General features: G+C 43.5%; 1 protein-coding gene across 13 annotated transcripts in view; it reads left to right on the top strand.

The window, feature by feature from the left end:
* The window catches only part of LOC144668247 (A-kinase anchor protein 13-like), a 385,814-nt gene that overhangs the window by 266,433 nt on the left and 93,532 nt on the right, over positions 1–25,849 (top strand). For 8 of the 13 annotated variants that reach the window (XM_078530033.1, XM_078530032.1, XM_078530027.1 and 5 more), the window contains 5 exons: positions 3,840–4,222; positions 6,066–6,119; positions 8,494–8,556; positions 10,795–10,990; positions 11,513–11,597. In XM_078530033.1, coding sequence (XP_078386159.1) covers positions 3,840–4,222; positions 6,066–6,119; positions 8,494–8,556; positions 10,795–10,990; positions 11,513–11,597 — 781 coding nt within the window. The remainder of the gene's footprint in view (positions 1–3,839; positions 4,223–6,065; positions 6,120–8,493; positions 8,557–10,794; positions 10,991–11,512; positions 11,598–25,849) is intronic. The other 5 variants (XM_078530039.1, XM_078530036.1, XM_078530038.1 and 2 more) reach the window with 2 other exon arrangements.

Raw genomic sequence — 25,849 nt, forward strand, 5'->3', positions numbered from 1 at the left:
CTGGAGGTTTTCATCCTGCATGATTCACCCCAGGGCTTGCGCGCAAAAAGCAAGGCTGACACTCCAGTGCCTCACTGAGGGAGCGTTTTGGGTGAGACATTAAACCGAGGCCCTAACTGCCTGCTTGCATGGATGTAAAAGATCCCACAACACTATTTTCAAAGTGGCAGGGGTTGGGAGTGGTGGCGGTGGTGGTGGGAGGTGGGTATTCTATGGGGGTGCTGGGTGATTCCCCTCGTGTTCTGACCCAATATTTACCCTTCGATCAACATCACAAAAGCATCATTATCACACTGCTGTTTGTGCAATTTTGCTGAATGCAAATTGGCTGCCAGGTTTTCCTACATTACAACAGTGACCACACTTCAGAAGTGCTTCACTGGCTGCGAAACACTTTGAGACGTCCAGTGGTCGTGAAAAGTGCTATATAAGTGCAAGTCTTTATCGTTAAGATTGCCTCCACCCATCCTCTCCTGTCAAGCAGCTTTTTCCCCTCCACATCATGAAAACTTTCATAACTAATAAAGCAAAAATGCTCAAAGAAAATGGGGAAAAAGCATTGTTTTTTATTCCACCTCTGAAACTTCTCCTGGGCTTTCTTGCAGCAATGTGTTAATATCTTGTCAAATTACATTGTTAATGTTAAAAGAAACAGGCGATGGGTATTAATTGTCTTTGAGTACATATAAATAGGGGATAGCTGGGACACTGGTTTGAATGGGAGGAGAGCTGTGAGACTGAACAAGTCAATAAACCCTCTTAAAGCTTCACCAACCAGCTGGGATCCTATTAACAGAGTGCCCTGGAGATTCATCTTTAATTCTCATGTGACTTCAGGGCAATATTGGAGAGTTGACAATTCCTCTCTTTAAGGGGAGGGGGAAAGCACAATTGTTGTAGGAAGTTGCTGCCAAGGTATAATGGGTCTACATTATGAAATCTAGCAACTTCTGGCTCACAATGCACATGTCACAGAAAACCCGCTAAGATTATTGACTCATTCTGCCCTTTAAAGTAAACGGTGGATAAGACCTCCATAGTTGTATTTTCTTTCTCAAACTAATCTGTCATCTAGCCTAATCTTCCCCTCATGGAATCGTCATGGGGTGGCGCACCAGTCTGTCTTAATTAGCTGATTTGGCTCAGCTCATTGCATCCTGACAGGAAGTTAGAATTGCTGCTGTGGGTTGAAGGTTGAAGGAATCCTGTACTGTCTGGATGAAATGGAGAGACTAATCCTGCACAGTCCACCATAACATATTATTACCTTTGATCTACAGGAATCATTCTGACTTCCCGCCAATCCTGGGGATATGGCCAAATTTGTATAAGTCAACTTAATGTTTTGCTCTGTGGTGGCTGCAAAAGATTTTTTCATCCCTCAAGACATTGACAATTTTTGGGTGTGTGTCGATAGGTGTTGGCAGCTCCTCAGGTGACCTTTCTTCATAAGCGAACCTGGACTATGCAACTGATATGCGACACCTTGCAGTTGAAGCTTACAGACTAACATTTATGCCATCTGGTGTGTTTTATCAAGGAATTTAAGTTTTACTTAAAGTGCTTAAGTTTTACTTCAAATCCAAATGTAAGGTTGGAAGGTTACTTCAAACTTTTAAGTCAGGATAGGTTGTGTAGCCTTCCATTCCTCTATAAATCTTGAGGCGTCCTGTGGTGTCTAAAACTCTGGGTGTAACTTTTTCCCATAACAGTGTTATTCAATCAAACAGGCATTTCTTTGGCTGTTTCTCAGCAAGGTTTCAGCTCCTAATAGTCCCCTTCACTAAAAATGTTATTTTCCAGGTGGGTTTCCCCCCTCCGTTTTTCTCCCTTTCTCTTTGACGGTTGCTGGGATACCATTCCAACGGGCTTGTCAGAACTCACCAAAGTGATCAATCTCCAACCTAAACGTGGAACATTGGCAGGAAGCTTGACCATGACAGGTTGGCGCGGCTGAGTCTGAAACAGGTCCTTGCAGCACACGTACATTTTTCTGCAGATGTCGGCAGTTAGCAACCAGGAGACGGTGGTGTTTGATTTTTCTGCTTCAAGAAGGAATGTAACACAGTCCACCCCCGCCCTGGCTGAGACCTCTAGGCTCTACTATCAGCCCTAGACTTGACTTAAAGCATTCCCAGCTGGTCTTCCACATTCTACCCTTCATAAACTTGCAGCCATCCAAAGCTCCGCTGCCCGTATCTTAACTTGCACCAAATCCTGTTCACTTATCTTTCCTGTCTTACCTTGGCTCCTGGTCAATCAGCACCTTAATTTTTAAATTTCTCATCCTTGTTTTCAAACCCCTCCTCGTCCTTGCCCCTCCCTATCTCTGTGTAATTTCCTCCTTTCTCACAAACCCCTCCACCAGCAACTCTCCCACCCTCCCCAAGATATCTGCGCTCATTTAATTCAGGCCTCTTCAGCATCCCTGATTTTAACCGCTACACCGATCGTGGCTGCACCCTTCTGTTGCCGAGGCCCCAAGCTCTGGAATATCCTCCTTACACCTCTCCGCCTCTCTACTTTGATTCCCTCCTTAAGTTGCTCCTTAAAACCTACCTCTTTTTTACCAAGCTTTTGGTCATCTGACTTAATATCTCCTTGTGTGGTTCAGTGCCATATTTGTTTTATAATGTTCCTGTGAAGCACCTTGGGATGTTTTATTACACATTAAATAAAAACACGTTTTTGTCCGTGCAAGTTAAATCTCTAGTGTACAAGTCCATTGGTCTTCCCCATTTGTATAAAGTTTTCATGCTCTGGGTGCCAGTATATGTAATGGGAGCATTGTTCTGAAGTGAGATTTCCCAGCATGCACCCTGTGGGCCCAATGTAGCATCCCTACTCCCCTCCCCCCTCACCCAAAACCCATGGCAAACGAGCCATTGAACCCCAAGCAACTGAGTTCTGTTCAGATTTCTTGTCTCAAAAAAATATTGGAACCTGGAAGTACAAGGACTGTGCAAGACAACCCAACACACAAAATCAACCTAAACTTGGGTAAAGTCATCAAAACCACACCTTATGCACGTTTGCAGGAAGTTCGGTAGCACTGTGAAGCTACGAAATCAGATGCTTCTTTGGGACAGGATTGCACAATCATTTGGTCTCCCTGAGCCAAGCCTGTACCACAGGAAACTTGGGGTTATATATAGAGTGGCTGTTTCCCTTTGGAGGCAGCGTCTGCCACTTCACCTTTGGCTTGACCCATTTTTTATCAGCTGGAGTTATTCAGCATGCAGGGTGCCCTCCCCACCAGCATCACAAATGGGACAGTGCTGTGGCAAGACCACCACAGGAACCAAGGGGGTGGTAAGCAACTCTCCAGGGAATATGGTGCCCTGGAAATAGCTCCCTAGCGTTCTGGGATCTTTCACCTCCACCGGGGAAGGTAAGGGATAGTTCATTCAATGTCTCAGTCTGAGATACTGCACCTTCCATGATGCAGTACTCCCTCAGTACTACACTAAAGTGTCAGCCTGGAATGTGCCAAGATCCTTCGTGTGTTGAGTACATAAGTGGGGCTGATATTTCAGTTCGGAATAATGTGAGGGTGAGGGAAGTAGGGTGTGCACTGCAAAGCAATCAAGATCAGGAACTCGATTGATTTCCTTTGATTTCCTTACATCTTCTATAAGCTAGGAGCACAGAAGCAGTTTCGAATGCTGATATGACTGAGATCAGCAATGGCCAGTGATCTGATTTGGGATCCTTCTGCACACCACATAGAACATGTACCCATTCAACCATTGAAGAAGCTCTACAGAAGTAGAGTGTGGTATATGCCTTGTTGTCATTAAAAATATAAACCCAGATGTCTTTATTTGTTTGTATTCCAGGTTCAAGATGGACAGAACGTAGGGTATGAAATAAGCGGTGTAACAACAAATAGTTCAACTGTTGGGGACCCTGAACCCTGCGAGGTGACAGCAGCCCTTGAAGCTGATGTATTCTTGCCAGCTGGCACTGTCTTGGAATTGAAAGAGGATAATGACAGACAGAGCCTTTCAAGCACTGAGCAAAGGGACAGCAGAGGGTCGACGGGGCAGGGGGATGGCTGCACTGTAGTCTGTGAAGCTGAAGAGGAGAAGGACAGCGTTGCTGATGTGCCCGCACGAGCCTCCATCTTCAGACCAGCAGTAAGGCCGCTATCGCCCTTCCGACGACACAGCTGGGGACCCGGGAAAAACACAGGCAGCGAAACTGAGATCAATCAGCGAAGGTAAGATGTGAAAAGGGAGACGGGGTTGGAGATCTCGGGGAGGGGGGGTGGACAAACTCTTCAGCCATCACAATATTCAATTGTTGGAAATATGATGTCACTTTATAATGGACTTCATAATGAGTAGATATTAATGCAGCGCGGGAAGTACGGGTTAATTCAGCTAAAACCGAGTGTGGAATAAGCTGCATTTTACGACCGATTAAATTAAACTGTGCAGCATTTATTTTTTTTAATAAGTGATTGCAGTCCTCAGCTCTGAGTCCACCTTTCTTTGCTCCTGCATTTTGTCTACTTTGCTGGCCTTCAAAGTGATGTTGGGGAAGGAGGTGAAGAAGAACTGACTACAGTCACTAGGGAAATGGTTTGACTCTTAAACATCAAGATAACTGTGGGACGAGGTTACGCCTCCCACGAGATTAAGCAGAATGAACCTCCATCCAGCTGTTCATCCCAAACTGAAACTGCCCTTATTTTTCCGTGAACGCATGTGTTTGAAAGACAAGGAGTTCTGAAACTCAGGCTCACGATCGCTGGGTAGCGCACACAGCCTTTAGGCAACGTAATTAACCGCAGCACTGAGAGAGAATTTAAACAATTCAAATTTAATAATGATTAGTCCAGCCACAGTGATGCAGCAGTGAATGATGGCATTGGATCGCAATGGATAGCGTTCCTGGTTCACACTCAATTACGCTATCTTCAACACTGCCTGAGAGGTTATAACTATCAGGAATGATTGAACAGGCTGGGACTCCGGGTCCTTAAAAAAAAGGCTGAGGGGTGACCTGATGGAGATCTGTTGTGAAGGGATATGATAAGGCAGATATAAATAAAATGTTCCTACCTAAGGGGGAAATCTACAACTAGGAGCAGGATTTTCCCATGGGCTTTGGGACCCTGATGTCAGGACCAAATGGGGTCCCTGAGCCCACGCTTGCTGGAAGCCAGGCTGCAAGGCCTGTTTTCCCGGAGGCTGCCATCCAGTTAAGGCAGGCCCAATCACAGGGCTGTCATCTCGAGAGCCTCAGCAGCCCCACTGAGGGAGGTGGGTGCTGCTGAGGCAGGTAGGATAATGTGGGAGCATCTCATAATGGAGGTATCTTGGGGGGGATGGAGCCTCTGGCTCCATTGAACCCCGGACTGCCACTGGGAGGCCGCTTCCATTAAGCAAAATACTGGCAAGCGCCCTAAATTTGAACCTCAAATGTGCAAATTGGCTGCCCACTGTAATTCCCCCAGGAAATTTCCCCAGTGGCAGGATTGCATTAGTGAGCTATCCCTACTATTTTTCGCCCCATTTCCACTCCTACCCCCCTGGCCATGAATATAAGATGGTCACTGGAAAACCCACTAAGGAATTCAGGAGAGTGATTAGAACTTGGAGCTCATTATCAGTTGCTATTGCATGAAGTAGCTTAGGTGAAAAGCATAAATGCGTATAACCGGAAGCTAGGTAAGTACATGGGAAAGAGGAATAGACCACATGTTAATGGAGCCAAATGAATTGTGCTGGGAGGAGTTTGTGTGGAGCAGTTGGGTAAAATGGCCTGTTTTTGTACTGCAGGCTGTGTAATTCTGTGTTAGGCCTGTGAACCATGGGAGAACAGCACATGGAGAAAGGAGTGGTTTTAATTGCTTGTATTTTAGATCTTGCACTTCAGACAAGATGAATGGGGGCTTTGAGCCTTTTGTGAGTTTTTTGCCTCACTAATATTCATTGTTTTGCTTTCTTTATTTCTCTAGTTTTCATTCTTCTGATCTGATCTTTTCATCCTTTTTTATGCATCGATCATTTCTTTTCTCCTTTGAATGATTGTTCATCTTCATGATTTGTTTTCAGTTCTGTGAGAATGCTTGGTGACGTTGTAAAGAGGCCACCAATTCATAGAAGAAGGTAAAAAAAAAAAGAAACAAAACTGATTATTTTAACCCAAGAAAATGGCTGTTAATCTTCCGCTTTTTCACACAAGCTGAGAGTTTGGATGCACCTTCAGTGTTCAGTAGGAAAACAGATGTGTTTTTCTGTAAATGTTATTTCACTGAAGCCTGTTCGATGGCACTACTATTGGGACTGACCAAGAGTTGACCCTTTAAATAAAATTAGCTCAGCTCCTCACCAAAGCCTTGGAGCTGTGGGGGAGGTGGTGGTGGTGGTAGAAGGGGGAGGTTTGGGAGGGGGGGGTGGGTGGAGAAATGTTACGAACCTGTGACAGTTAACTGTAACAGGGGCCAGGTTTGTAACATGACACTGGCTCACACAGGAAAGTCCCTGCTTACATTGTGGTTCTATGCTCAGTTAATGTCAGCCATGACCAGACGTGAACTTAGCATGTTCCTGAGCGCTAAACTGGACTCCTCACCCGGGAGATCCAGGAGTGGGTGACCAGTGAGGCAGAGTCAATCCAGCATTCTGTGTGTTGAGGTACCGATGAGTTGACATCCATAGAACTGAGTACGTTTCTGAGCCCTGAGCCCTGTCCTGTTAAATCTCTGTTGTCCATCTCCTCCATGCTGAAGAAGGGAGGAGATGATAGTGAAGGAGAGTTAGTAGTCTGAGGTGCAGGTTTCAGTGTTATAACAGTATGTGCATGTGAACCACACAGGGTTCATTAATCAAGAACAGGGACATTCTTTGCAAGTACTTTGCTAACTTTCTCAACAGCCATTGCTGGCATTGCTTTTGTCTCCTGTGTAATCACTGCAATATCGTAAACTTTTCTGATAACTCTACTATTTAACAAACAAAAAAAGGACATACTTGAAGGAAGGTATATGCAATGATACAATTTTTATTTTAGTTCCTCGCTTACATTTGAAATACGTACATCAGCATTTTCATGGGGATTGATGTCACGTGCGATAAACAATGTGTGAAATTTTCATGCTGTGCCCTGTTGAGCTGTGAAAAATGCCCACCAGAAACTTAACTGGACCACTGGACATAAATACTATGGCTATAATAGACGATCAGATACTGGGAATTCTGTGGCAAGTAACTCACCTCTTGACTCCGCCAAGAGTGTGATGGAATACTTTCCACTTGCCTGGACAAATGTAGCTCAACACCATCCAGGGCAAAAGCAGCCAGTTTGATTAGCACCACATCCACTACCTTAAACATTTCACTCCCTCCACCACCGCACGGTGACAGGTGTGTTGCATCATAAAATGCACTGCACCAACTCATCAAGGCCCTTTTGACAGCACCTTCCAAACACACGACCTCCACCACCTAGAAGAACAAGGGCAACAGGCACATGGGAACACTACCAATTGCAAGTTCCCCTCCAAGCCACACACCATCCTGACTTGGAAGTATATCGGCTGTTCCTTCATTGTCGCTGGGTCAAAATCCTGGAACTCCCTCCCTAACAGCACTGTGGCTGTACCCACACTACATGGACTGCAGCGGTTGAAGAAGGCAGCTCACCACCACCTCCCTGAGGGCAATTGGAGATGGGCAATAAATGTTGGCCTTGTTTCGATGCCCACGCCCCATGCATGAATTTTTTATTAAAAAACTCTGGATTCTGCCTTCTAAGTTTAGAGAAGTCGAGCTGCATAACATTAGGAACTGGCTGTTCTAATGCCGTGGCTGTAGGACTGAGGTAGCAGTCCAGAGGTTGAGCTCCAATTCCATCATGATGAGTTACGAAGTTGAATCCATTCTATCTGATATTACCAAATCTGGTAAAAATGTGTGTTCATAACAGAAAGAAATGACTATTTGTTAGTGGACCAGCCAGCTTTAGTGAAGGAAACCTACCTTCACTCTGAGCTGACCTGCGAGTGATTCCAATTTCAGATTCTGAAGTGGACTAGTCACTCAACTGTCAGGGCAGCCAGGGATAGACTATAAATCTCAGAGCCTGCCACGTACAGAGAATACATTTTTAAAAATCTACTAGAGTATCTCGCAGCAGCAACGACAAGTTGGTTGCTTGTGGGTCTGAGAGTGGTGGTGGTTTGGGAGCAATTTGAAGAGATGGATTAAGACTCATACATAGCCCTGAAAGTACACTGGCTTCAGTATGACTTGTTAAGTAGCATCTTCTAAGGTAAGCCTAGTGACAAAGCAAGTATAACCTGGCAGAGTATTTTTGGCCAACGCGCATCATTTGGAAAACTGGAGAAGTATGCAAAAAAAATTAAAATCTCTTTGAATGCGATCCCATAGTGTCATTGCAGCAAGAGTTCCTCTGAATGCACCACTTCTCTTTCCTGTCAGTTTTCTTCCTTGTTCTGATCCTTTCTCCCCTTATCCCCAGCATGAGTTGGTGTCCCTCTGAAAAACGGTGCCTTGCCATGGAGTCTGAGATTAGTTACCGAAGGTATGGATTGTGACAGGCACGGAATAAAGATCAGGTGGTTTCATATCTGTGTTTTCAGTCTGAAGGGTTGGGGACATTGAGTAGATACATCCCGGCACATCTTAATCGGACAATTTGTTTAAATAAAGAAAAAAAGAACTACAATTGCTGTAAATCTGCAATATAAATGGAACATTCTGGAAATACATAGCAGGTCTGCCAGCACCTGAAAAGAGTAAAGTATTTCCTGAGCGTCTCGAAGTAGATTTTACACGCAATTGCAGTTGGCAAAAAGAAGTAATTTCAGTTATTTATAGCTTCTGGTTTTCGCTGAACTTGTATAGGGGGTCCTCAAAACATTCCCTGAGAATGGTGTGGCAAGATTTGGAAGGCCAGCACAGAGGAGCGTGCAACAAAGCTGAGTTGCTGTTCTCTTCCTGAGGAATGTGTTGCCTGGAGGTTCAGCCTCTTCCAGTGGGAAAGGTGGCAATTTTTGACGGAGTGTCTTCTCCAGGCTGCTGCTGGGTGACACCTGGTGGCCAGCTGCAGGTAGTGCCTGGAGCCTGGGATCAACTCCCCGATCCGATCCTCGGCTGCAGTGAGGGATGTTCCGGTGATCTGTGAAGAAAGAAGAATATGCATTTGCCCTCAGCATGAGCACAACACCCCACCTCTCCCTCTCCTTCCTTCCATCCAAAAAAAAAAAGTTCATGAGAACTTACAAGGAACATAAACTGAAAAAACAGATATTTAATCTCCTGGAGGTTCAAAACCAAACCCAAGAAGTTGCTTAAGTACATTTGGTTGTGTGCACCTGTCAACACTCGCTGCTGTCACTTCAGTGTTTCTCTCAAAGCATTGTATCCACGAGCAGTAACCTGGGAGCGATATTGAGAGGGTGGGGCAAGTGGCACTATCACTTGCACAGAATGGGACCAATGTAAGGATCTTTAAATAACCGGTTTGTATTGAGAACATTTGTGTGCATTTATGCCCTTGCATGTCAGACACTTTGCTGCTCAGCCGGATGTACAGTCAGCCTTCACACTTCCTCAATTAGGCTAAAAATTGACATGTTCTGGCTGTTTGTGCTATTTTCTTGTTGAAAGCATGTCTATCTGCCTGTTGGCTGGAAGCAGCAGTGCATGCTCATGGGCATGTTTGAATGCGCGATGTGGCCCTTGATGCTGCCCCAGATCTGAAGCCTCATACGCACTGAGAGTTTTTGTGTTAAATGTGCTTATGTTTTTGAAACATTTGTTGAATTCCTTCATAATAGATCTTGTCTCAGGACCGTGTCACCAATCTTACTGCTAATCACTGTCCTGCACTTTTCCCACGCACAAGTGAAGTAAACTATTTCTTTTCTAAAGCATTTATAAAGATTATTATTCCTCTCCTCTGCCTCCTTGCCAAAAGAAACACAATTTTCCACAACAAGAGCAGAATGCCAGAAATGCACAGCAGACCAGTTGGCATCTGGGAATGAGCAAAGTAGGTTAACGTTCCAATTTTGCATCAGTATGCAACTGCTAGCTTAATTGGTGACAAATACCCATTCATTATATCGATTGTATTGAAAGACAACGCCCAAGCTTTAATATTGGCAGAGAAAGGTCCTTAAGTGACTGCTTGTGTATTTGTCAAGAGTGATTACTCCAGTGTGCTCCTTCCCGGCCTCCCTACTTGCCACCGACAGCAAATTACAACGCGCCCAGAATGCTCCCACCTGTGCCCTCGCCCATACCTTATGCTCTTTTATCCTTGCCAAGTCCTGCGGCGTCATCGGGTTGAGGGAATTGATCCTTCTCTTTACCTTCAGCTACCTCTACTGCCCCTACCTGTTAACCTGTGGTCATCAACACCAACTGATTTCTCATTCCTAATCCACAGTCAGTTGCACTTCTGTAACCAGTGCCCTTGGGAGCTTGCTCTCTCCGCACCTCCTCAGCACCTCCATCCCTGATTTTTAGATCCTCTGAAAGACCATTCTCTTTGGCCTGCTTCCACCCTCCACCTCTTTTGTTCCTTCCTTTATACTGTTAATGCAGAGATGTGTCTCTGTGTAAGTGCATTATTATTTCCCCATTCTGCATCCTTAGCTATTAGCAGAAATTAGCTCCTGCACCTGTCAGTGTGTCGATGGAAATTTTGAGAAGGCAATACTCAGTAAGGGGTCACCTCTGTATTTGCACCAAGTGATTTTTCCAAATTAACAACAATTACTGCATTAATTGAATATGTCCTGTGTGCATTCAGTTACAGCCTGGAAGGACTGGTACACGACAACGAGGTGACTAAGGAAACGTCGCACACCGTGGAGTCTGTCTTGCGGAATTCTCGTGACCCTCGACGAGGTCCAGTCGTCAACACTGATGAGCGTGGATCTCTCGTCTCACTGACTGAGGAAGAGATGGAGTCTGACCACAGCGAGGGCAGCGTGTTCGAAAACCCGGTAAAGTGACCACTTTAATGTCGCTTGACCATGACCAAAGCTGTTCAACTTATGTTTTATTTTATTAAAATTGGAAGTCTTGGGCGAAAACTTAAGATCCTTAGAGATGGCAGAAGTGCTAGTTAAAAGCCCAGAAGCAACTGTGGCATTGCACTGTATGAATGACTGTAAGAAGAAAGCAAGACTTGCATTTATATGTACATACTTCCACAGTTTCGGAATGTCCCGTACTAATGAAGTTCTTTTGAAGTGTTGTCATTGAGGCAATGCTCAGCAGCATTTGCATTGCATTACTATTACTTCATCTACTATTTTAACAGAAGTAATGTAAACCTCTCTTAAATAACCCTGGTGATTGAATGTTACTTCTCTCTCTTAATCCATTGTGTATCTGAGCATATTGGTTTTAGTGCTGATACAAAACATGTTGTGTAACTAATTGGGAGTTATAGAACTTGACTATGATTTTGCATAACATTAGGCAAAATAAATTTCAAAAACAGACATGTTGTTTCCTTACAGAAGCTGACGAGAGCACAGCTACGTTCTGCCCCTCTGCTGACCAAATCCATTTCATTGCAAGCCATCAGCCCACCAAGCATAGACAGTGAGTACTGAATAGATTTTCAGCATCGTGACAGACAAATAAATAAAGATTACTAACTAAAATGGTGCATGTGTGGAGAGCAATCAAAAGTGGAAATGTTTGAAAGTCTTGAGTTTTTTTTAAAAGGGCACAAGTGGGTTTTAGTTTTAATGTTTTATCAATTCTTCAGTTCTGTCCCCATCTCCCTGCTCTAGTACAATTCCACAGGCGTTACAGTGGCCATTTGTCACGTGTAGACTTTGACAGGCAATAGCCGTAAGCCACATAACCACAAAGGACACCTCGACAAAATCTCATGAACTCATTCACCAGGATCCACATATTCAGACCCTGAGCAATGAAAAATGTTCCACCTTTTAATCTCGGGGCTGTTGGGGTATTTGATCCTCTGTGTCGTATCTGAACCTAGCTAGCTCACAGCAGACTGGATATCGAACCAAAGAAAAGAGTTCTTACGTTTATATATAGCCTGTCTCATTCCCTCAGGAAGTCCCAAAGTACATCAAAGCCAGGAATTTCAGCCACTGTTGTTTTGGAGACAAACATGGTAGCCCATGACCTGTTTTGATGGCATTGGTTGAAGATAAATGTTGGCCTGGACATCGAGATCACCTGTACTTTTCTGAATAGTGCCTTAAGATCTTTGACATTCTCCCGAACAGGCATGACACTTCCAGCAATGCAGCAGTCCCTCTATGGCACTGAGATGTCACCCTTAATTATGCACTGAATCCTGGGGTCGGCCTTGAACCCATGACCTTCAGCTTCAGAGTTAAAAGTGCCACTGTGACCGACATTAATAATAGACAGCTATTCGGAATATTGAGTAGGAATGAGTTGATGAGGGGGTCTCACCTGACCTTCAAGTGAGACGTTGCTGCACCAGCTTGAGAGATTGGTGCCTGGTAGGTGAAAGGGGTTGCAGTTCCTTTCGGATGTCTGGGATCGATAATCAGAATCCAAAGTGTGTACAGCAAAAGTAGAAAGTAACGGGCAATCTTGAGTGGTCAAAGGAATTTCATGGGGTGGGGTATCGTCCAAAGAGACAGATATGGGAGTGATCTTTTCCCACCAAGCCTTGGTTTTGAGGGTGTATGATAAACAGACTGGGCACAAAACTCATTTCAAATGAATCATTCACTCCGTCATTGTGATTCTTACTTTTGTTACTGGACTAGTATTCCAGAGACCCAGTGTAATGCTCTGGGGACCTGGGTTCGAATCCCACCACAGCAGATGGTGAAATTTAAATTCAATAAGAATTTGGGAATTAAAATCTGATGGTGACCACAAAACCACTGCCGATTCTCATAAAAGTTCATCTGGTTCAATAATGTCCTTTGGGGAAGGAAATCTGCTGTCCTTATCTGGCCTGGCCTACATGTGACTGCAGACCCACAGCAATGTGGTTGACTCAAATGCTCTCTGAACGAGGGCAATTAGGGATGGGCAATCAATGCTGGCCTAGCCAGCGATGCTCACATCCCATAAACAAATAAAAGAAACAATACCAGTAGGTCGTGGCTCTGACCTGTCAAGGATTGCATAATAGACGATAGCTCATCAATAAAAAGAAGTTTTCCCATTTGTCCTTTCTCTGTGGAAAGGGAGCCATCCAATCAACGTGCTTTTCCTGTTCGGACACATCTGAAACGGACTTGACTGCATGATAGATGTGCACTAGTCAAACTTCAACTTTTGGTTGACTGAAAATAGCTCCAAAGTCAGTGTTATCAAAACTTACGCAATACAAAAGGGAGCTAAGGGAAGCAAAGGGGAAGTAGATTGTTTTAAACTTGAAGAAATGTCTACCAGCTTGATTCAGATCAGTGCAATCTTGCCTCTAGGTAAAATGTTTATGAATTCAAGTCCACCCCCAGGACTTGCGCACACGACCTAGCCTGATGCTCCAGTGTGGGACTGAGGGAGAGCTGCATTTTCAGTGAGATGTTAGACAAAGGGCTGCCAGTGGATTCTGAAGACATCATGGGACTGTTTGAACAAGAACAGGGCCTTCTCCTAGCGCACTTCAGCCAACACTGCTAAAACAAAGATCACATTGCAGCTTGTGTGATCTTGTTTTTCACTAATTGGAAAGACTAAACCCTGGACCTCATGTAAAGTCCACTTCTCCCCTTTCCTTCCTTTTCACTTCCCTTCTTTCAAACTTGTCTTTTGTCTCATTGCTATTTATGGTTTTGCTACTGGGTGCTGCTCCACTCCCCCATCTAACACTGGTCACCGCACTTCAAAGATATTGTGTGCGAAGAGATTTGAGACATGTTGTGGGATAATGCAAAAGTGCTAAATAAATGTAAATTATTCTTCTGTTAGGATAAGAGTAAAAACTAAAATTTAAAAAGGGGCATGGGGAGAAAAGAGCAGGAAGATTCAAGTGCTCAAATTTTATTTAGGTTTATTTAGGTTTGTGTTCCCTTTTGGCTAATGTTCTTGCACTAAAGTTATGTATTTTCAGTATCACGGAGATGTAGGGTTTCCATGAGCTTGCAGAATCACGCAGTCTTATGTTTCTATTTTTTAAGTTTAGCTAAAATGCCAATCTAACAAAAGGTATTGACCTTTTAAGCCAAACTATCTGCATGTGGTTAAATCCTAGGGAGAGTGGTGGCGAAGCATTTGACTGTAGCATCAAAACCAGGCCCAATCCTATTTTCATCCTACCTGTAGTTTCCCCAGCCTTCATGCGCTGAAGCAGATGAATGAAAAGACTTTGGGTTTAAATTTTTCCTAATTATTTGCTTCAGTGATTGAAAGTAAAATTTGTCATTATGGGCCGTTTTGTCGATTCAAGGATGACACCTACCCAGGGTCGCGAGTTTCTGCCATGGGTCTTCGTGTGACTGAACAGGCCGATTCTCAACCTGCATTTCTTTGGGCACCTGGGGCAGGGTGTCCCACAAGGCAATGGGATCCAGAATGCAGGATTTGATTCCTTTTCTTTCCTCCTGTACCGCCTCTCTGCCTCAAAGCGTGATGCCGCTTGTCAGTTGTCACCATTCTAAACAATGATTTTTTTAATCCTTTCGCAGGATGTAGGCGTCACTGGCTATGCCAGTGTTTGTTGCCCATCACGCATTGTCCTTGAGCAGGTGCCGATGGTGAGCCACCTTCTTGAACCACTGAACATCAGTGAATATATTCAAAGTTGAGTTAGACAAATATTTGATCTACTAGGAGATCGAGGGCTATGGGGGGCAGGTAGGAAAGTGGAGTTAGGGCCACAATCAGATCAGCCATGATCTTATTGAATGGTAGAGCAGGCCTGAGGAGCTAAGTGGCCTACTTGCTGCTTCTTTCTCTTATGATATTATTACAGCAAAGTCCATCTGCTGCAGCTACGCCCACAGGTGCTGGGAACAGGATTCCAGGATTTTGAGCCCGAGCCAGTGAAGGAACAGTGATGTAGTTCCGATCAGGATGGTGTGTGGCTTGTGGGATGGAACTTATAGTATCCAGTGCCTTCAGCCATTTCTTGATTTCATGTGGAGGTGTTGAATTGGCTGAAGACTGGTATCTGTGACGCTGGCGACCTCAGGAGGAGGCCGAGATAGATCATCCACTGGACACTTCTGGCTGAAGATGGTTACAAGTGCTTCAGCCTTGTCTTTTGCATTGATGTGCTGGGCTCCCCCACTATTGAGGATGAGGATATTTGTGGCGCCTCTGCCTCCTCATCTTGTTTAGTCATCCACCACCATTCATGACTGGATCTGGCAGGAGTGCAGAGTTTTATCTGATCCGTTGGTTGTGGAATCGCTTAGCTCTGTCTATCACTTGCTGCTTCTGCTGTTTGGCACGCAAGTAGCCCTGTGTTGTAGCTTCACCAGCCTGACACCTCATTTTTAGGTATGCCTGGTGCTGCTCCTGCCATGCCCTCCTGCACTCTTCATTGAACTAGGATTGATCCCTTGGCTTGATGGTAATGGTAGAGTGAGGGATATACTGTGCCATGACATGACAGACTGTGGTTGAATACAGTTCTGCTGCTGCTGTTGGCCCACAGCATCTCATGGATGCCCAGTTTTGAGTTGTTAGATCTGTTCGAAATCTATCCCATTTAGCACAGCAGTGTAGTGCCTCACAATAGGATGGAGGCATGCTCAGTGTAAAGTACAGAGTTTTGACTTCACAAGAACTGTGTGGCAGTCACTCCTACCCATAGAAGGATGCATCTGCGCCATGTGGATTGGCGAAGACAGGGTCTATTAGGTTTTTCCCTCTTGGTTCCCTCACCACCTGCCACAGGCCCAATTTGGCAAACATATCCTTCAGTGCCCTGCCAGCTTGGTCACTAGTGGTGCTGGCAAGCCACAGTTGGTGATGGGCATTGAAATCCGCCACCCAGAGTACATTTGATTGGGGTTAAGCTCCTCCCAGTCATTAATGTCAATGCTGCCGTGCTTCAAGGAGACCTTCAGAGTGTCTTTGAAGCGTTTTCTTTGTCCTCCCTGGAATGTTGATCTTTTGACAGTTGATAAAACAGGACCTAACATAAAGTAAAAAAAGTACAAAAGTAAAACTAGCATGAGAGCAAATGACAATCTTTGATTCATACAGAACATAAAACTATGCTTCAGTTTCTACAGAGTTCACTTATTCCAAGCACTCTGAAATTTGTGCTCGGGACATAAAATTGTGTAGAAGCTGCCTAACGTTTATGTCTCTCACTTTTACACAAATCATTCGTTCTTCTTGACTCATGAACTCCATGGGAAAAGTGCAGCCCCCAAAACCATTGTTACTGAATGTCGAGAAACAATAGGTAATCCCTCCAAGCCCACGTTTGACCCTAATAAATGCTGCTGCACACTTTTGTGCAAAACAAAAATATTCAAACCAACCAGTAATGCAAATCACTACATTTGAGAGAATGGATTCATGTTGAGAGAAAAGTAAACTGTTCACCTGTTTTGGAAGACAAATGGGGAAATTCTGGAAGGGAAATCTAGTTCTACAACGGAAGTGTGAAGTTCGTGACTGTAAATTTTAATGTAAAATTACTAAGGGTGTTGAAGAGAAGCACAGCACAGATCAAGAATCCAACAACCATGAGTGTTTTTTCTATATACTATTCTGTATTGCATGTATTTTTTAGTTCTGGCAAGACTAATTTATTAACAAAAACAGAATTACCTGGAAAAACTCAGCAGGTCTGGCAGCATCGGCGGAGAAGAAAAGAGTTGACGTTTCGGGTCCTCATGACCCTTCCGCGGAACCGTTCTGCGGAAGGGTCATGAGGACTTGAAACGTCAATTCTTTTCTTCTCCGCCGATGCTGCCAGACCTGCTGAGTTTTTCCAGGTAATTCTGTTTTTGTTTTGGATTTCCAGCATCCGCAGTAGTTTTTTGTTTTTAAGACTAATTTATTGTCTGAGCCACTTGTTAAAACAGGAGGTAGGTTCCCCTTCCTCAAAGGCTGAAAACTTGTAAGCTACGGGGAAGGAAAAATGCCAGCTCTATCCTCCCCTGCACAGTCTGACATACACACAACTCCAGTTTCCCACCGTGTGGTGGTTTATCATATTATTCTGAGGGATATGGGTGAACTAGTTGGGTTTTTATTTGACAGTTTTCAAGGACACCAATTAATAAGTTAATGAATTGAATTGCATCACTGGTGAACTCTCCATCTCCAGGTTTCTCTTTCAGCACAGTAATCGCTATATTACCATAAGCTATTAGATTTGACCTTCCCCTTTAAGACAATAATGTCATTCCAAAACTTCTGCTTTTTTTAAAAAAAGATAAAAATTTGTTGCATTGTCTGAACCAAAGCGTCAGCCACTGCAATACCCTGAACTCTTTCAATTTGCAGAGAGAAACATAACTCGTCTTATTTGCCAAATTTTATGCCACTCTGGGAGACTGGCTGTGTTGTGGCTCCACTAGATTGTCAGCCATCAGGTTGATCACTCAGCTGGCCATTCCCTATGCAGAACTGACACAACAAACACTTGCGGGGAAGAGCAAACCCCAGCCTGGTCGTGATTACTCAACACCTATATGTGCACTTTCTAATGTGGCTGCTCTGGCTTTGATGTATTTCCTCTTGCTAACCTGTCTAGCCCAGGTACACATTGGGGACAATTGATGCCCTGACTGAGATATGCTGACTCAACACCCGGCAGAAATCAAAACCTGGGAGCCAAATGGCTTGCTACCTTACTTGGTGGATGTAGTCACAGAGCCATTGAGAAAGTCACTTCCCCTAGATGATTAGAATTGTACTTCAGAAGGTTTGCATTATTGGGCAAACGTAATTTGGCAACCATGTTACCACTGAACTAGACTATGGACATAGTTAGTTCTCAGTAGTCTGTTTCAAAGGAAGCTTTCAAGTTCCTGTTAGCACTGGTATTCTTAGTCATGCATCATGCACATCAACCCACACTCTGCCAGAGAATAGCATCACAAATGCTTAAAATATGTTGACTTTGTTTCCAAAATCAGAAGACCTTATATAAATATTTGGCTCCTGAATAGTTTGTTGTCGTACAGCAACAGCTTGCACTTATATAGCGCAATGTAGTAAAACACCCCAAAGTGCTTCACAGGAGCATTATAAAACAAAGTACGACACCGAGCTACATTAGAAGGTATTAGGGCAGGTGACCAAAGCTTGGTCAAAGAGTTGGATTTCAAGAAACGTTTTAAAGAAAGGAAGTAAGGCAAAGAGATTTAGGGAGGGAAGTCCAGAGTTTAAGGTTTAGGCAGATTTTAAGGTGTGGTCACCAATGGCGGAGTGATCAAAATCGAGGATGCTCAAGAGGCCAGAATTGGAGGAGCGCAGACATCCTGTTGTAGGGCTGAAGGACATTAAAGGTAGGGAGGGATAAAGCCACAAAGGGATTTGAAAGCTAGGATGAGAGTTTTTCAAACCAAGAGCCAATGTGGGTCAGCGATCATAGGTGATGGGTAGGCGAAACTTGATTTAAGTTGAGACACCAGCAACAGAATTTTGAATGACTTCAAGCTCAGGGACTTGGATGCTGGCTGGGTGTGTGTTAGAATAGTCTAGCTTAGAAGCAACAAAGGCATGAGTGAGAGTTTCAGCAGCTGAAGAGCTGAGGCACGAGTGGAGCCCAGTAATGTTACGGAGATGGAAATAGGTGGTCTTGGAAGTGGTGCATTCCTGGGCTCAGTTGTCAGTTTCTGTGGTGCTAGCTGATATTAGCCAGAGTGTTGGGAGGGACGTGTGGAACAAAACAATAGCCAGCAAAACTTGCATTTATATAATGCCTTTAATCTCCCAAGGTGCTTTACAGAGCCGGGGGCAGGGGGGGATAGCAAAATAGACTTTAAAAAAATAAGGCTTTGGGCAAGAGATGCAGGGGGAATGTGAGGAAGAATGTTTTTGTGCAGCATATGGTAATGACCTGGAACTCACCCCACGAGGGTGGTGGAAGCGAAAAATATAAATGATTTTAAAAAGAAATTAGATGAGCACTTGAAGGAAATAAATCTGTGTGGCTACGGGGATCAAGCAGGGGAATGGGACTGACTGGATTGCTCTGTGAAGAACCAGCATGGACTTAGACCATAAGACGTATGAGCAGAAGTAGACCATTCGGCCCATTGAGTCTGCTCCGCCATTCAATGAGATCATGGCTGATCTGATGATCCTCAACTCCACTTTCCTGCCTTTTGCCCATAACCCTTGATTCCCTTACTGATTAAAAATCTATCTCAGCCTTGAATAGACTTAACGGCCCAGCCTCTGCAGCCCTGTCTGGTAAAGAATTCCACAGATTCATTACCCTCTGGGAGAAGAAATTCCTCCTCATCTCTGTCTTAAATGGCCGACCCTTTACCCTGAGATTATGCCTTCTGGTCCTAGACTCTCCCTACACAAGGGGAAGCAAACTCTCAGCATCTACCCTGTCAAGCCCCCTAAGAATCCTATATGTTTCAATAAGGTCGCCTTTGACTTGATGGGCTGAATGGCCTCCTCCTCTGTGCTAATGTCTCTATGGTATGGGAGTTAGGAAAGGGACCCAAACTTTGGATCCTGAGGTTTTGAAATCAGGGGGATCCATATTTCCAAAAGCTGCTTTGATAATGTGTTGTGGTTACCAGCTCCCGACCCGCAGGCTGCATTTAGCTATAATGGGAGCCATTGAATAATAGGAGGCAGTGTGAACATACATGGCTGCCCTGTTTAGCTGGCCGGCATGATAAAGCTAAATTTGTTATAGTCACCAAGGCAGAGTCCCAGCTGCTGTCAGCATGGAGGAATCTGGCAAGCTTATCTTTGGTGTTGTCACCAGCTGTGTGTCAGCCCCTGTGGGGAACTGACAGGAGTAACTTGGCACAGGAGCCAATACCTTGTAAACTCTGTGAAGTTTGCCGGGAAGGTGGGGGGTGGGGGTTGGGGGGTTGTCGGGACAATAAGCTCTTCACGAAAATTAACGGTGCATCCAGTGTTCCAGCGCCAACAAGTAACGCTTTGTGCTTGCATTTGCACGTTAATTTATTGCAGTGGTTTGAAAATATTGGCAGCTGCCTTTGAAGTGGGAGAAACAAGGTCCTTTAAAGGTGCCTGGCCCAGCCTCAAATCATTTTAATGTCTATCATCTGCAGCAAATGGCAATTAACATTGCATTTCTAAAAATAGTTGGAGTTGCTTGACCGAAATTCTACACAAAGATTAAAAGCGTAAGCAGCTGGCTGATGAATGGCTTTCTAGAGTTTGTTGAATAATAGGAAGCAGTGTGAATATAAGTGGCTGGTTGTTCTGAGAATGTAAATGTCTCGTATGAACACTAACTGCAGCTATCAAACTGAAGTTTGGCCACTTCCTTTGGAAATAGATGAGCTGGTTTGTTTTTTCCTGAACGGATCCTTGCAGAATTTGAGCAGCGCTTGCAGCAGGCTGAAGTAATGAATGCCAGTGACTTGGGTAAACGTTACAGAATTCAAATGAGCAACGCGCAAGTCAGCGCTTCTAAAAGAGACGAGTCACTACATGACTGAGGGGTCAAGTTAACAACGGATGATTTGAGTGCTGTAGGAAAATGTTTGTGTTGACATAAAATAATAGAGAACCAATGAAAAGATGGGTTAAATGAACATGTAGATCATTTAGACCAAGTTCCATAAAAGGTTCCAGATACAAAATGAAAAGCTGCGTCCTAGTATGATGATGTAATAAAGGAAGTAGCCATACGCTGTTTGATGATGCACCAATATTTAATTTGGAAATACATGCTTTAGCAATCAGTGACTGGAAAATAGCTCATGGTTTTATTGCTACTATTTTGCGAGAATTGAACCAAGTGAGAATTGTAGCTGTCTGGTTCACTTGTGTCAACTCTGAACTCTAAACTTGATTGGCTAGTCTGTCTTAACACAGATGATAGAATTTTAAAGCCAGGGGGAGGTGATTTGGCTCAGAGTGTCTGTGCTGACATTGATAAAGCCAGTCATTAGTCATGTTCTCTATTTCCCCAAAACCTACGCGTTTTATTTTCTTTTTTCAAATAATTATCTAATTCCCTTTTTTTTTAAAAGCATTTATGGATTTTGCTTCAGCTACTCTTTCTGGGAGAAAATTCCATATCCTGAGCCCCTCTGCTTTTTAAAAAAAAAATTCCCCTAACTCCTTCCTTCATTCTTTTGAGGAGAGTCTTAATCTGTGGTTTGACCCAACCAGTGGCAGTAGCTTTTCCTTATTTATCTTTCTAGACCGCCTTAAAATTTTGAGCATCTTCATCGTCTCTGCTCTAATGAAAAGAACATTAGTTTCTCATAACTGAAGCCTTTTATACCTGGTAACATCTTGGAGGATCTCATCTGCATCTTTTCCATGGTCTTGACATCTTTTCTGATGTAGGATGACCTAATTGTGACTTTGAAAGATATTTATGTTTTCTACTCTGTTCCTTCTCCTAACCCGCCAAACCAGAACTACCTGCAGATTCCCTCTATAGCTCTGAATCCACATCTATTCTCTAGTTGGGGTCTGAATGATGAGAGATTGCAGAACTCTGAGACCCAGAGGGATCTGGGTGTTCTAGTGTATGAATCACAAAAGGCTAGTATGCAGGTACAACAAGTAATTAGGAAAGCTAATAGAACATTATTGTTTATTGCGAGGGGAATTGAATACAAAAGTAAGGAGGTTATGCTTCAGTTGTATGGGGCACTAGTGAGACCGCATTTGGAGTATTACATACTGTATTGGTCTCCTTATATAAGGAAAGATGTAAATGTGTTAGAAACAGTTCAGAGAAAGTTTACTAGGCTAATTCCAGGAATGGGCGGGTTGTCTTATGAGGAAAGGGGTGGACAGGTTAGGCTTGTATCCACTGGAGTTTAGAAGAGTAAAAGGTGACTTGGTCGAAACCTTTAAGTTCCTGCGGGGTCTTGACAGGGTGAATGTGGTGGGAATGTATCCTCTTGTGGGAGAATCTAGAACTAGGGGTCACGATTTAAAAACAAGGGATTGCTCATTTAAGACAGAGATGAGGAGAAATTTTGTCTGAGGGTCGTGAATCATTGGAACTCTGTTCCTCAAAAGGCAGTGGAAGTGGAACCTTTGAATATTTTTAAAGCAGAGTTAGATAGATTCTTGATTAACAAGGGGGTGAAAGGTTATCTGGGGTAGGTGGGAGGTTGCAACCAGATCAGCCAAGATCTTATTGAATGGCAGAGCAGGCTTGAAGGGCCAAGTGGCCTACTCCTGCTCCTAGTTCGTACGATTAAATGCATTCCTGGAGATTTCATCGCATGACTTGCCCCCCATTCTCCAGCCATTTGTCAGCCAACACATCCACCCTTGTGTCGTATTGTTTTCCTGCCGCATTTGGAAAGCAACAAGACTCATTACCCAATTTGGACAATGCTCAACTGTCAACCAAACAACCTCATTCCCTTCCTCCTCGCCACACCCCACACACACACACACACACACACACCCCCCCACCAAACCCCCATTTTCAATATTTTTATATCTGGCAAAGAGAAATGTTCAATGGAAGTTTTTTTTTAAAAACTATATTTTTTAAAGTCCCTATGATTTTTCTCCAGGATTGCACACAGCTGTGTCCTGGACACTGATCCTCAATTCCTGGAATCTCCAGACCAATCCTGGAGGGTTGCCAACCTTATCTTTAGTTTCTCAAAACCTTATCTTTAGTTTCTCTCCCATCTCCCCTAATGCCCTCCCGACCTCATCTCGTCCTTTCAAAATCATCTTGCCCTTGAGATCTACTTGCTGGTCAGTTGATGCCACGTGCAGTAAACTGGTGACCACCAATCTTTCAATCCTGTCCTGGAAGCTAACTGATATTGTATTTTCCTTAGAGTAGAGAAGGTTGAGAGAAGATTTGATAAAGGTATACAAAAAAATGTGGGGTCTGGACAGAGTAAGTAGGGAGAAACTGTTCCCATTGTTGGAAGGATTAAGAACCAGAGGACACTGATTTTAAGGTAATTGGCAAATGGTTCAACGGTCAGAGGAGTGGTTAGGATCTGGAATGCACTGCCTGAGAGTGTAGTGAAGACAGATTCAATCATTGCCTTCAAAAGAGAATTGGATCATTAAATAAAGAGGAACCATCTGCAGTGCTACTTGGAAAACGCGGAGGAGCAGCACTAGGTGAATTACTCCTGCAGATGGCCAGTGCAGACTTGGAAGGGCCTCCCCTTGGGTACTATCCTCCTCTCAAAACTGCAGTCATCACCCCATCTTCAAAAACCCACTTTCACCCCCAATCTTTGCCCACTACTGCCCCATTTCTGGTTTACTTTTCCTCTCCAAAATCCCTTAATGTACCACCCAATTTCTACCCATCTTTACCACGTAGCCACATTTGAGTCTGTTTCTGTCCATGCCATAGCACTAAAACAGCCCTACTGTAAATGCCATAAATGTCAGCCAATCAATTTGCTTTAACATTGCGCCGGTATGCTTATTGTATTGTACTTGGAGATCATCCACTCAAATTGGTTCCATCAATACCATCCTCACCAGTGCTTCATTCAAATGCTGAACATGCTCTCTTCTGACAAGCCAGGCTTGGAAGCAAGAAAACTTGAGTTAGTGCTGCTCCTTTACAGGTCAAGTGGACTTGATCTGGAAATTTTGCATGCCCTCTAATGTTTCACTGAAATCCTAGTGACAACATTCCTTCTGATAGGGATAAATGGGAGAATAGATTTTGCACACCGAATCCTGACAATACTGTAAATTGTACCCACTCAGGAGGAGCCAGTGAACAAATTGGTTTGAATTCTTTTCCAACTTCTGGATTAAAATAAGTAAAGGTTAAAATTGGTTCGCTACCTAGAACAATTCATCTGTCGTTAAAATCTAATCAGAGAATGCTTTGAAAGTCTCCACACTTGAAGTCTAGATCTACTCTCTCTCTCTCTCTCTCGTTTTTCACAATGAGTGCCAATTATCAGCTGGTGATTTAATAATTCCCATTAATCTGCATGCACCCCTGTGCTCTGTACACCTTGCTGCTTGACATTTTGCTTCACTCGTCATGCAGGATTTGTAGGCAGATGAACCTGTGATTCCACTCCTTTCAGTGAAATGCATGCTCTAATTCTGCTGTTAACAGAACCTGGACGCACCAGGCCCAAGAAGAGAATCTCCTTTTCCTTGAACATTTCTCCTCTCCTTCCTATGCCTAAAACTGTCTTTTCTCTTGGTTCTTCTTCAAGTGATGATGAGTCAGATAGTAAGTAAACCTTGAAATTAAATATCTGCCTTGTTGTGATTTGTTCTTTTAAACATTTGCTTATGAGTATTTCAAAGGCGCATGATCAAAATAAGGCTAAAAGAAAGCCAGCTTAATTGGCTTTAAACTCCGCAATACCTTACCATAGCTGGTTTTATATGTAGTTATATTTCCGGAATTGTGCTGATATTGATATGTAATTGAAATTGCCATTTGCCTACTCGTAAGTTGCATTGATCTCATGACTTTCTTATTGTGTAGAATGATTTTCTCTTTTGGGTTCTGTTGCGAAGCACAGTCAGAGCTCCAACTCATTTTAAGGATGAAAGATTTCATCAATGTTATGTTGCAAAATTATAAGCGTATTCTTCATAAACAGTTTCCAATTTACTTACACACAGCCCACCTAGAAAAACAACTCTCAGAAACGCCCTGTTGAGGTATTCCATTTTGTTCCAACTTAATGTTATTTGGAAAATCTCATTATTCAATGTCCTTCTTTTCTAAGTGTTCACTGGAAAATATGTCTAATGTTCAAAATCCGTTTTGGCTGCCAGAGCTTTGGTTATCATTGAATGATTAAAGTCCCTGGTGATCCAAAATTTGATTTGGTACCAATTGAGGGAGTACATGTGCACTGTCTGAAACTAACTCAGGTAGTCTACAATTTTCCCGTAACATCTTCAAGAGTAAAATGTTCCATTTTCCAAATTAACCATTTAAAAAAAAAAATTTCAGGTTTATGTCTTGGATTTTAATATGTGGTTAAAAGAACAGAACTAAAATAGCACTATTACCGTCAAGATCATTTACATTTAATTATTCTGACTTAAGTGAAACTATTTAGAAATTAATGTTACTCCTGGGCTAGGAAGATGGAAATATTTGGCTAGTAGTGCCACTACAACTGATTATCCCACAGCCCTGCTAAAAAACGTATGCCAATATTTGGTGTTGAAGGGTTGGGGTTCAGCTGTGAAGTCTTGCATGGTTGGATAGCCTGACTCGGCTTACTGGATATTTGAGCAAGAACCAGCAATGTGTCCCAGCAAAGAACCAGTGCCTTTGGATGGGGGAGGAGAAAGCTGGCAGAAAAATATATCCATATATTTTACTGGCCATTAGCTTGTACTTGCTGCCAAAAATCATAGATTAAAATACTGGCTGTGTGCCATCTTGTAGTGCCTGTTGTACTATATAATGTACCAAGGAGATTGTTTTTCAGCAATAATGTTCCAGCTCTTCCCAGGGCCAGTGAATGGCTGTATAAACAGGCCAGCAGAGAACCTTTCTCCACATAAACCGAGCTTTTCTCAAATTTGTTTTAGTACTGGGAGTATTGTTTCCAAGCTCATTAAAGACTGCAATTCAGAAACACGATTAAATTAGAGCCATTCATGTTAATGAAGAGGTAATATTTCATGATATTTAGCGAGGCTGGAAGAGCTGTCATTCAAGTGTGGAGAAGGCTGTCTGTTTTGTTCGAAGGCCTAAAATGTACTGCTTGTGAGCTCACTCATGCATGACCAAACTATTCGCTGGT

Source organism: Cetorhinus maximus, chromosome 26, assembly GCF_964194155.1.
Source record: "Cetorhinus maximus chromosome 26, sCetMax3.hap1.1, whole genome shotgun sequence".
Lineage (NCBI taxonomy): Eukaryota > Metazoa > Chordata > Chondrichthyes > Lamniformes > Cetorhinidae > Cetorhinus > Cetorhinus maximus.